The 12,702-nt window shown below is 33.6% G+C and overlaps 1 protein-coding gene across 1 annotated transcript in view; it reads left to right on the top strand.

The window, feature by feature from the left end:
* Positions 1–236: 236 nt before the first annotated feature.
* LOC145241455 (nucleoporin Nup37-like) overlaps positions 237–12,702 on the top strand; it is a 29,575-nt gene continuing 17,109 nt past the window's right edge. Inside the window, exons 1-3 of the mRNA XM_080104433.1 lie at positions 237–494; positions 6,963–7,087; positions 10,494–10,566. Coding sequence (XP_079960559.1) covers positions 354–494; positions 6,963–7,087; positions 10,494–10,566 — 339 coding nt within the window. The 5' untranslated portion in view covers positions 237–353. The remainder of the gene's footprint in view (positions 495–6,962; positions 7,088–10,493; positions 10,567–12,702) is intronic.

Here is a 12,702-nt window from a genome sequence, read left to right as displayed (position 1 = left end):
AACTGTTTTGGTTTCGATTCTAACTGAGTCATTTTTTTTTTTTTAACTTTTGGAATCAGTTCTATATATTAGGTACAATATAATATTCAATAGGGAATTGGCTCTGTAATAACAAATACGAAATCTGCATGAATTAAAATATATTTAAGCGTATTTTACGACCGAGAAAACCGAGCGCCCCCAACCAGCACACTAATAAAGGAATAAAGATAGGAAAACAAGGGAAGTAACTCCATAATTCTGTTGTAGATAAGAACTATAACTCGTGCGTATAATAAAGCGCGAAACATCTAGCCAGTTTTTTTTATTTTTTAAATTCAACTAGAAAACACATTTCCTTGGTAGATTCCACCATGAAACAGAAGAACTATACCTACAGTGTTCGTTGTAAAGATGTTGCTCGAGTAGTGGAATTTTCACCGTATGAATTGTCCAGCAGATTATTAGCCATCGGCACAAATACACAAATCATAATCGCATCATGCCGGTTCCCTGTAAGTAAAAAAAAAACAAAAAACAAAAATGATAGAAAATAATAGCATGTGGAAACTGTGGATTTCAATTAAAAACAATTTATTTTTTCTAAAATGAATTTTTCTTTTCTTTTTTAAAATGTTTGTTTATTATTATATAACATTGTAAGGCACTTATGTATTTTTGGTACCTTGCTGAAATGATAACGTTATTTCGAAAGTCGTTCTTAAAATTGTACGTATCCGTTATGGAATGAAGTTCTCCGAAAAAAAATTTCACTTAATTTCATCAAGTAGTCTTTTTTGTTTTTTTTTTTTACAGCGAAAAATCAATTTGTTATGATACCGAACAAAAGGTTCGATTTTTAGGAAGAAAAACTAGTATTAAAGAGGGGGGGGAGTGTTGGCGTTTTACATGGAGTTATCTCCCCGTGCCGTTTATAAAATTCAAACAAAATTTAAAAAAAAACATCCAAGATGTCTGCCTTCAACGCGCTCTCATAAAAACGTGTTTTTTCACTGTAAAAAAACAAAAACAAAACAAAAAAACAAATTAAATTAAGTGAAATTTTTTTCGGAGATCTTCAATTCAAAACGGATATGTACAATATAACCTTTTTTTTCGATATTTTCATTTTTTAATGTGTTGATTAAACTGTACAAGTACCTTTTTTTATTTATTTATTTTTTAATTAAAATTTTAAAATAAACGTAATTTTCCAAGCCAAATATTTATTTCTCGCTCATAAGATGACAAGGCAAATCGAATCACCTGATTGATTTATTCATGAATGTTACAATATTAGCGGGGGTTTCGAAATGAGTAGGGAAGGAACTCTGTGCCGGTGTGTCCTTCAACTTAACTAACATCGTTTACTTCATACGACTTTCAAAACCGGAACTGGTTTGGATAAGTAAATTTTACATGTGATATTAATTTTGCAGAATACCCGAAAATATTTAAATGTCGTCAAAAACAATTTTTGGCACTTCTGCATGACAGTGACATATTAGCAGCAGAGACGATTTATCGAACCCTAGCGGCCATTATGTGAACCTCAAATTATAAACCAATGTTTACGATAACGCAAAAATATATAATAAAATAAATAACACAAAATTATATGAAAATCGAAACATGTACTGAATAAAAAAAATGGGGTTTGTATTACTGTACACATAGATTCGAAAAAGTTGTCAAAAAACAAATATATAACAAATAAATGTTATCAAAGGCAAGATAAGTTACTTTTCTACCAAACTGGATATATTTTTCGTGTTTTTATTCAATGTAACATGTTTATTCAGCGCGAAAAACATAGTGTTTACCGATGTATTGGAACATTCAAGATGGCGTCTGATTCTCTCTTTAACACGGTAAGTGTGGGAAAAGATGTTATAAATAAAAAACCGGATAAAATGCTGTTAAAAACTCTCTCAATATATGTTACCGTGACATAGGTTGACATATATTCGGCGGGTTTTTAATAGTATTTTGTATAGTTTTTTATTTATAACACCTTTTTCCAAACTTACGGTGTTAAAGAGGGTGTGAGACGCCATCTTGAATTTTCGAATACATCGGTAAACACTGTATGTTTTTCGAGCTGAATAAATATGTTACATTGAATAAAAACACAAAAAATATATCCAGTTTGGTAGAAAAGTAACTTATCTTTCCTCTGATAACATTTATTTGTTATATATTTGTTTTTTGACAACTTTTTCGAATCTATGTGTACAGTAATACAAACCCAAAAAATGTATCAAAATATAATTTTAATGTATTAATATAACTTCTTTTCAATGAGTGATTTAATGTATTCAAATATAATAGTATAGTTTGTCAATGTAGCAGAATAGAATTTTAAAAACATGAAACATTTATAGAGGTTTAAGAATTTTTTTTTCACACTAAGATTGTATAAACATATATCAAAATGTAGCAAAATATGATTTTAATATAAAAGTTCCAAGAGATTGTCTTCGCACAAACTTCTAGAAAGGTACAAGTTATCGACCACTGTTCGGCTGACACACGCCCTCTCTTAGCCGTTATTGAAATTAAAATACACACATTCGCCTCATGTCACTGTCATGCAGAAGCGCCCAATTTTCAACAGAACACATATCTACATAATGTTTTCAGTAATTTTTTACGACATGATCCAGCGTTGTTTAACCTCTAAAAAAAATTAACTACTTTTTTTTTTTGCCTAATATGTTTAAACGGCCTTTATAAATAATATGGAAGAAGAAATTTTGAAAAAACCCATAAAATTTAACATTTCAGAGTGGGGGATCACTTTCCTATTTAAATTTAACATAAAATGAGCACCCACATTTTGGCCACCTAGCATTCACCAAGACATGTCACCCTTAGCATTTTTTTCAACAGATGTCTGTTCATATTACATTTAAATTTCTACGGGTTAGTCAAGTCAGGGGAGCAGGAAACAGTGAGAGAATTCCAAAGTCTAGCAATTCAAAGGAAAAAACTATCCGAATAGAAAACTTTCCAGCATCTAGGGACCTAAACTGTGAAAGGGTGAGATTTTCCTGCTTGTAAAGTTAGTCTGTGGTATTTATGTCGAGGTAAGCGCAAGTTCGTTAGAGCACATTCCATTAAAGTACTTGTAAAAAAAAAAACCCACAAAAATACAACATTGTGGCAATGGGACGGGTTGGAGCTCGGTTAACAGTTCAGGATGTATCAGATTGGAAATTTTTTTTTTTTTGTTTAACTGTTCAATAGACAGAGACTACTGGTTGATGCATTTCCCATATGTGGTAACAATATTCTATGCATGAATGAATAGTGGCTTTGTAGAGATAAAGCATACTGTCGTTTGCGTATACTTCTAGTGCAATAGAGGGAGCCCACCTTCTTTGCAGCAGCTTTAGTATTTTTATTTTATTTATTTATTTTTGCTTTTTTACAACGCTCTTTTTAACTCCAAATAAGGTGTATTGCTACTTGGACATACTTGGACATACTGTATGGAATCATGTTTAATAGGGGACTGTGGTGAGTTGAGCAGCAAGATGCTTGTTCACATTACGTTTAAACTTCTGTGCAAATGGTTGATTCCATTTAACTCCTATATTGTATCCAAATGATTATTACTATTTCGATTCAGAATGAACATGGGAATAATTATAACGCACCAATTTGAAGCTTCATTATCTATTATATAAAAGCGAAAATGTGTGTTTGTGTGTGCCTGCAAAAGGCTTTTTTTTGAGGGGGCGCTCAGTCGGGTCACTCCTTAAAACTTTTTATACTGTCTAAATCATAATATATACGAGTTAAGAACGGGGGTCGCATCTATCTTTAATTTGCCCGACTTTTACGCGCTATTTTTGAGATTTTTTTCGGTCGGCGCGTGTTTGTTTCGCTTTCAGTATGAAAACGTGAAACTGAATCGTCGTATCAGCAAAGCGATGGACGTTTGGTCAATGTTGGTTTTCACCATCATATCAGACAATTGCTTTCATTTGGACACTCCCCTAATAAATGGGGGAGCTGGTTTTCCCCAACATGTTGGGGAAACAAAACCAGACAAAGTTGGGTAAACAAACTCAAAAGAACTATCCCGCAATTAAAGGATTTGACCTCGTTAAACACGCACTTAAAAACTGCGGAATAACGTGATGTTTGACCTCAATTTGAATTCATTCACTTTTAATCGCTGTATTTAACACCAACGCCTTACATTGCTTCGTTGCTGTAGCGCATGTGTTTGGCGTCAACCTATTGGCCTCAAGGCTCCGGGTTCGAGCCTACCTGCCACCAACGCCCCCTTTTTTTTCTTTTTCACCTACAAAAGATTTTTTTTTCCATTTTTAAAGTCGCTGTTTTTTTGTTTAATTTTTAAGAAGTTTAACATCGTTTTTTTTTATATTTAAACAGGGTTAAGTTTCCTTTTTGTTCTGCTTTACCCCCCCCCCCCCCAACACACACACACTTGGGCAACGCCGGGTACCACCGCTAGTCCTTAATAAAAACTTTATTTTTTCTATTTCTAAAAAAAATTGTAAGAAGGGGGAGTTATTGCCTTTGTGACATATTACGAACAGACTTATTTCCCTTCTGTCCTGCAGTTTTATTTACATCAGCCATCTTAAAAGGCATTAGAATACGCCGACTGCCCCCCTGCAGAGGGTAAAAGTCCCTCAATGAGGGTCCTGGATATGACCTTAAACTATATCCAGTGGTGAGGCTCCAGCTTGTGGGCTTTGGGGAGTGTGGAGCCACCCTTTAATTACCATTGCTCCCAGGTCCACTCTGACCCGGAGTGGTAGTACCTGTTAGGGTCCCAACTATGGGTGAAATAGAAACCGACGTGAAAACAACAAATATATTCTATTAAAAAAATTTTTCTTCAAAATCTTTGGATTCGGCATTAAATAATCCGAAAAGGGTTAATATGCCGTAAAACAAAAACAACCAACCAACCATCTTAAAAAATCTAATGTTACAAGATATTTTTTTTTAGTTTTCTGTGTCCTACTCAGATTGGCATAACTTAATGTTTTTTTGTCTGTTCGTTTTTCTCAAAAAAAAAAAAATAGTATAAGGTAGATACAGTGGCCTAGAAAGAAAATGTCCGCAGAGTTCAAGATTTATGTAAAACCTGAAAAAAAATCTTTACTCCCCATGTAAATTTTAAAGATACTTGTCTATTAATCAATGCTGACAAATCCGTGGAATCATTTCAAAATTTTCAGACAACTTCTTGACAAGTTGGAATATTGTTATTTCTTCAGCCTGCATGAAATCATTGTCATAAACATCATTTACAAAACTTGTTGGATATATTCTAAGAACTCAGCGGCCATTTTCTTTCTAAGTCGCTTACAACCAAACTATGGTAACCTTTATTTCTTCACATCCAGCAAGGCCAGAGGATGGTTATCTATGCAGCATCTCTTTCCTCATACAATTCATGACTTTTCATTTCCCTACAAACAGGAACTTGCTATTCTTTTTAACTAATAAGTCACCATTTATCTGATCCAAAAGCCACTCAAGGGTAAGGTTTAATGAGATGAATGGATTGTTATCTGAATGATAATGATAATACTATAAGAGAATTTAAAATTTTCATATAAAATTTTGTCAAACGAACAGCCGATTCAGACATACAATTCTTTCTTGCATCAGTTTTCAGCGTTTTGATCAGCATACGCAACAAATATGTAGGCGTAGCAGCCTATGCCGCTGTGTTTACACATTATGATATAATAATTTTATGAAATTATGAGTTGTTTAAAAAAAGAGACGAATGGAATTATTTTTAGGATTGCCTTAAAGTTAATTTTAACCGAATTAATGTTAAGACTAATGTCCTGTTTTTAAGGAAAGGAAAATAGTTCATATTTAAGAATGTTTGTAATGTACCAGTCAGGTTGTGTGTAAGTAGTTATGTATGTTGTGTGTGTATGTTATATTAATTCCATGTGTTTCTAGCGGTAGCCATGATGGATACTTGTGTCTTTAAGTCAAAGTTGAACCCAAGGCCAGAGAGAAGATTAGGGATTAAAAAAAAAAGTGGCATGGAATTAGTCAATTCACTGATGGTCACTTGGACAGAAAAAGAAAAAAAAAGTCTAGATGGCACTCGCTTTTATCAACTTCCGTTATGTACTCAGCTCACCTGAGAGATGGACTCTGATTGAGCAAACCAGGAAGGTAGCGAAATGCCTGCACCAATCAGTGCCAAAGTTAGAAATTAACCATAAATTCAAAATCGTACACAAGTTGTTGCAGTACACAAAATGTTGAAAAGAGATCACATCATATCAAACTTTTTTCATATGACTAACATAAATAAATCTAATAAGATGGAAGAGAAATAAGTTTGTTTAATATGTGCCAGAAGGGAAATAGTTGATGCCCCATGACTTTATTTTTCCAAATGACTACAACTGACTACAATATGGTTGTCTTCAAGTCCAATGTAAACAAGTTCTTGATGAGCCATTCCACTTAAGTTAACAAATTTACCAAATTTACATTACTAACGATTACTATATTGTCCAATGGACTACTGTAAATGCTTAACCCTTATCCTCGAGTGGTCTCTGAGCCTTGATAAGTGGTTATGCCTATATTAAAAAAAAAAAAAAGATGGAAAAAGGAATGGTTAAAACTTTTTTTTTTATTCGGCAGTATGAGTTACTTCCATTGTGAAACCTTATGAACAGATTCACTCTACTGCTCCAGAAAGTATCTCACTCCTGATGCAATCCTTTACAAATACATCAAATACGTCCTAAGATGGAGCATTGTTGCCACGTTTGGGGTGGAGCTCCTAACAGCACCCTTTCCTGCCTTGACAAAGTACAGAACAATCTTCAAAAATTTTTAATGATAATTTTGTTTCAAATAATATCGAGCAGTATTTTTTCATTTTCTCCCAAAGTTGATATTGTCTTTTCGATTTTTCTTAAATTTAATTTTTGATAATTGTTTTTGCATATAAGGAGGAGGATCCAGAATTGGAAGACATTGAGTATGAAGAGTTGCAGATCTTTCAACCCGGGTGTAGCATCACTACCCTCAGTTGGAGTCCGGAAACTGCCATCTCCGTCGTTTCCAGTTCATTAAAGTAAGATATATACTTTGTAAATTAAATTATACTTTTAAATTACTTTTTAAATTAAATTTAATTTTAATTATTAAAAAATGTTTGTTGATTTTTTTTTAGGAGTTAACAAGACATTTGGCACTTCCACTGTACATGAGAATTTTTTTTATTCTAGATCTACATTGGCTTTAGAATAAAAGGATGATTTCTTTGTATGGCTGTTGACTGTTGAGACATGTTCAACTGAACAGGGTATCATACAATAACAAGCATCAAATCAACTATTAAAAATTAACAAATGAGTATTGACTCGTCAGAAACAAAGATTAATTTTTCAGTTTAAATCCTATTTGGGTCTGACTTTGTTTGGTCACATTGAAGAAACGGATAAGAGTAGAACAGTTGAGTTAGCAGGTTCAGTTTACAGAGGAAGATCAAGGAAAACATGAGAAGAGATAGGGATGGATTTGAGGAAAAAGATGGATAAAGACCTGGCCAGAGATAGATTAGTTTGGAAATCAATTTCTAAAAGCTGTCCAACACATGCCATCATATGAAACATGTTAAACTGAATACGATGATTTGAAAAAGACCAACGTTCACATCGGATGAAAAGTAGTAGAAATTTAAATTATCAGCGTTGATGAGGATAGTAACTTGAAGAAAAACTAAAAACTGTCAGTGCATGAAAGGAAGCCGTAACATGAAATGAACTATGTTTGGAGTAACTATGTGAGACAGACAAAAAAAATCCAGATATCAGGAAAAAAAAAAAAAAAGGTTTAATATTAACAGATCGATTAGTGTTTGAAAGAAGAGATAACATAGATCGAACATGTTTCTCGGCTATCAGACTCCAGCTATGTAAATAAATCCTATCAAAAAGATTTCATTAAGAAAAATTAAGAGGACACTGTGCAACTTTACGATAATGTGTCTTCGAAAAAATGCATTTCGAAGAAAAACATTATTATGTACTGAGTGTCATGCTAAAATTATAAATTCCAAAAATTACGAAAAATGTTCCACTAGAAAAATAATTATAAGAAGTTTTCGAAATTGCTAAATTAACCCTTTAGAAGATGGAAATCAGAGGAAGATAACTACATTCTACCGATGACACTATCTTTCAGGTCATCTTGCTTCTTCTCAATAAGACTGCACACTTTTTTCAAAAATTACCTCTAGTACATCTCCAACTGGACCATTTTTCGTAATTTTTTAAATTCGACATGACATGTAAGTACGTAATAATATTTTTCCCTGAAAAGTCTTTGTTTGAAATTACACAATTTGGTTGGATGACACAGTTGCACTGAGGACACTCACCAAATCAATGGACCTAGATAAGGATTGAAATTGGCATACTGCTTCTGGCAGCTAAAAGATTGAGCCCCAAGACCATAATAAACAACTGAATTTTGTTTTGAAGCAGGTTAGGGTTAGGGTTAGGGTTAGGTTTGAAGCAGGTAGTGAAACTCTCCAGAGTATGCATATGATGTTTTTGAATGATAATCTACTGTGGCATATTATTTGGATTATTTGGACGACCGTTCTCTTCTTGTGTGTTATTCTCAGTACGTTTCATCCATTGTAACCTCCGACTTTCTTCAGGTGTATCTTGTCAAACTTAGAAATCTTTTATTTGAACTCTGGAAGCTGCAGAGAATTTAGAATAGAACTTTTTATTTAATCCTAGCATGCTCTGGTTCCATCAGTAATGACCTGGTAGAAATTTTAAGACATTTGCAATTGTATTCTTAATATCGGCCGCATGTAGGGTTAAACCTTCAACCTCCAGAAGAGTGTCACTCAAAAATTGAATTTTACCTAGTACTTTATCAGTTACACCTCTTGAAAAAGGTCAGAGGTCACATCGGCCGAAACTCCAGATGATAATAGTAGTTCGAATAATCCAAATTATCAATTCCTCATCTCAAAAATTCAGAACCAATATCAAATTGGTATGAATCTGAAGTTCCAATTTTTGTGAAATCTTAAGATTTTTCCCAATCTTTTATTTGTTGCTAATCTGGGTGCCTGACATTGCCCAGGTGTTTAGAGGTGTGTGTTCAGCAAAGAAAAAAAAAGTGGTAGTAGGCAGGCAAGCTCGAACCCATGCTGCGAAGGCGGAAAAGAAAGTGAAAGAAAATCTGACGTCTTAGCTGATGTCTCCATGATGCGACCGGAAGTCAAAAAGCATTAAGATTAACCGAAGTCAATCCAATCGATGACTTGCTGAAAGGTCGGCGAAAAAAATCGATCCTCTCCTTGTACAAAACGAGTGAGTTTAGGGTGAACGAATTAATTTTTTAAGCCAATTTTTCATTATTTGTTGTGCGAGACGTCAAGCTTCAAAATGATACTGATCTTGTCAGGATCCGTTGCCTCTGTCGAAAGTTTTTGTGAAACATACATGCATACATTTAAACAGGCAGGTGAGATTTATATTATAGACTAGCGAGGGGTACCCGGCGATGCCCGGGTGTCTTGAGGTAAATCAAAACTCCGGGGGGGGGGGGGGGGTTAAATAAAAAAAAATGTTTTGGTAGGTAAGTATGAGAATCGAACCCGTACCCTTGAGTTGGAAATTAATGTGTGAAAAAAAAACCGGGCGACGTTACCCATTAGGCTACCGCGACATACATACAACATACTCAGGTTTGAATTTATTTATTAAACTATAAAAACAGGCGTGCGCAATAAGTTAACTCTGCTGCTTCCATTTGACCTAATTAAGAAGGTCAAATAGAAGTCACGCAGTTGTTTACCCAAGTTTGACTGTTTTTGTTTTTTTCCCCTCAACAGATGTTGGGGGGAGGGGAACCAGCTCCCAATTGTCCAGATTGAATAACAATTGTCTGATGTACAACATTGATCAAAGCTGATTGCTTCTGAACATTTCCTGGCGCAATGCCGAGAACGTTGTTCGTTGTTAACTTTGAATTAGTTTCACTTTTTATACGAAAAAGCCTCATCAACATGCGAGAAGCCAAAATAGCAATAATTTTGTAAAAGTCGACGTAAATAAATCTAGATGCGACGCACTTTCCCAAATCCTAAATATTATTATCTAGGACCGATATACACAGTTTTAAGCGATAGTAACGACCCCGGGAGTGTGTGCGAGAAAAGCCTTTTGAAGACATACACGAAATGGTCACACACATTTTGCCTTTTATATATATAGAGATTAGTTTTTTTTTTTCTTCTTGGAGCCCGCTGGAGTATGGACATAAATATTAAAGTCAAGGTCTTAGGTTAGTTTCATATCTGTGAATGATAGTCAATGAGGGTGTTATCAAGTCTAATCTCTATTCAAATCCAGACGATGTCTTTTTAACGATAGATTTTAATATCATAACGTTTCATTCTACTTTTGTGAAAGTCTAAGATTTTATCATTCTTTTATTCATTCTACTTTCAGATTTGCAGCTGCTGGAATGGATCATAATCTGCGAATTGTAAATCTTAATTTAAAAGGCGATCCAGATGTTGAAGTAGGTTCATATGTTTTTTTTATCTCTACTATTATATAAAAGTGTGTGTGTGAGTTCATTTCCTATGGACTCTGAAACAGCTGGGCTGATTTTTTAAATTTTTTAATTTATTTTTTTAATTTCACACTAATGTAATTTATGCTTCTGGCAGTGTTCTTAGATAGGTTTTGTATCGGAATGTTTTTAATAAGTATCGATAATTGCAAAAGTCTGATGAAAGAAAGCAATTCTAACCAAAGTTAACACCTTATACAGCATAGCATCACAAGTGCATTTAAGAAGTTTTATTACCGCACAAGCAGAAAGGCATGGTGTATAAGATCAACAGTAGGTTCTTTGATATGACAGTGGTGCGTTAGAAATGAATATTTCTATTTACAGCACCATGATGCTTGACGTTTGATACAGCACCATGATACTTGACGTTTGATACAGCACCATGATACTTGACGTTTGATACAGCACCATGATACTTGACGTTTGATACAGAACCATGATTGCATTTTTAACTTTAATTCAAGCCATTGTATATAAGAATAATTTCATAAAATTAACAGTAAGTTCTCTACAGTGCAATGTAGACTACAATATACTGTGGATTAAATCACTGCAAGGAGGCATGTGAAGTTTCTTCCCGGTGCATCATGATGGACCTCCAACTAGAGTAGGCAATCAATTGATTTGATTGGAAAATGGTCGATTTCACTAATTTCGATGACAATAAAAATATTGGAATATGCAACATTCATTGATATATATATATATACTAGCAAGGAGACCTGACATTGCCCAGGATTGAATGATCATGATATATATTTATGTATCTTAGCATTAAAACTTTATTGGCAAAAAAGATTTCATAAACTAAATCTATCATAAGGATTTAAATTTTTGTTCTAATATCTATAATAATAGAATTGTGTGATTATTTCATGTCTTGTATGTGTGTTTCACACATCTACATGGCTTACACATTTTTTTTCTTTACTATTGGAACAATTCATTTTTAAATAGGTAGAATCTTAATTTTTGGCAATCAGTGGTTTTGTATCGGAATGTTTTTAATAAGTATCGATAATTGCAAAAGTCTGATGAAAGAAAGCAATTCTAACCAAAGTTAACACCTTATACTTTTGATTTTATAATCAACTTCATCTTTGGTGGTGGGATAATTTCATTTGTTAAAATGTCAAGTGATAATTGATATACAAACAAAAGTACACTAGTATTATTATACAAATAATAATTCAAGCTTTTTACATTTAAAAAATAAAAATATATATCTAATATATAAAGAAAGATCGGTTGGATTCTAATATTTAAATATATCAAGTTGGTGCAAATATTATTGCTAATTTTAAAATTTCATCTCAAAAATGAAAAACTGTTTTTGAAAATCTTTATTCATAGCAATAACAAACTTTGCTCCCTTTAACTTGGTTCCATCTCTCAATGAGCTTATAAATGCCTCGTTTGTAAAATTGTTTAGGTTTTGATGTGAAATATGAATTTAACTCATGTTCTATCGTGATATTGACCTAAGGTCATCTAAATGAGTTTGTAATCTTCGAAATACAGTGGGTAGCAAAAGTATTTGGTACATTGTCTTTTTTTTGTATTTGTCAAAAAATATCAAGTTAGTTTGAATGAAATTTAAACTCAATCTTTGAATAAGTGATAATCCAAGGGAGTTAGGTCAAGAGAATATGCAGGATGGGGCAAGATTTCCCAACCAAATTCCTTAGAATAATTTTGGTTTATAGTGCTGTGTAAAGACAAGCATTATCATTATGGAAGATAAATTTCCTTTCTATTGAGTAAATGTAACATAGGTAAGGAGCGTCTTCTTATATTGCTTGTCGATGTTCACTTTTACGTCGCATCAGCCCATTTGAGGAGTTTATAGAAATGAAGCAGAATGTCGCTTTTATATCCTCTTTCGTACCTCTTGGCCTTGTCCTTGAGTGATTCGTGTCCCGATGTTGCTATGCATGAGAGATCTTTTGTTCCAGGTGCACCTGGAACAAAAGATCTCTCATGCATAGCAACATCGGGACACAAATCACCTTGAACATCTGGAACAAAAGATCTCTCATGCATAGCAACATCGGGACACGAATCACCTAGAACATCTGG

This window comes from Euprymna scolopes, chromosome 20, assembly GCF_053919585.1.
Source record: "Euprymna scolopes isolate OS-2025 chromosome 20, ASM5391958v1, whole genome shotgun sequence".
NCBI lineage: Eukaryota > Metazoa > Mollusca > Cephalopoda > Sepiida > Sepiolidae > Euprymna > Euprymna scolopes.
This window is presented reverse-complemented; position numbering and strand designations above follow the sequence as displayed.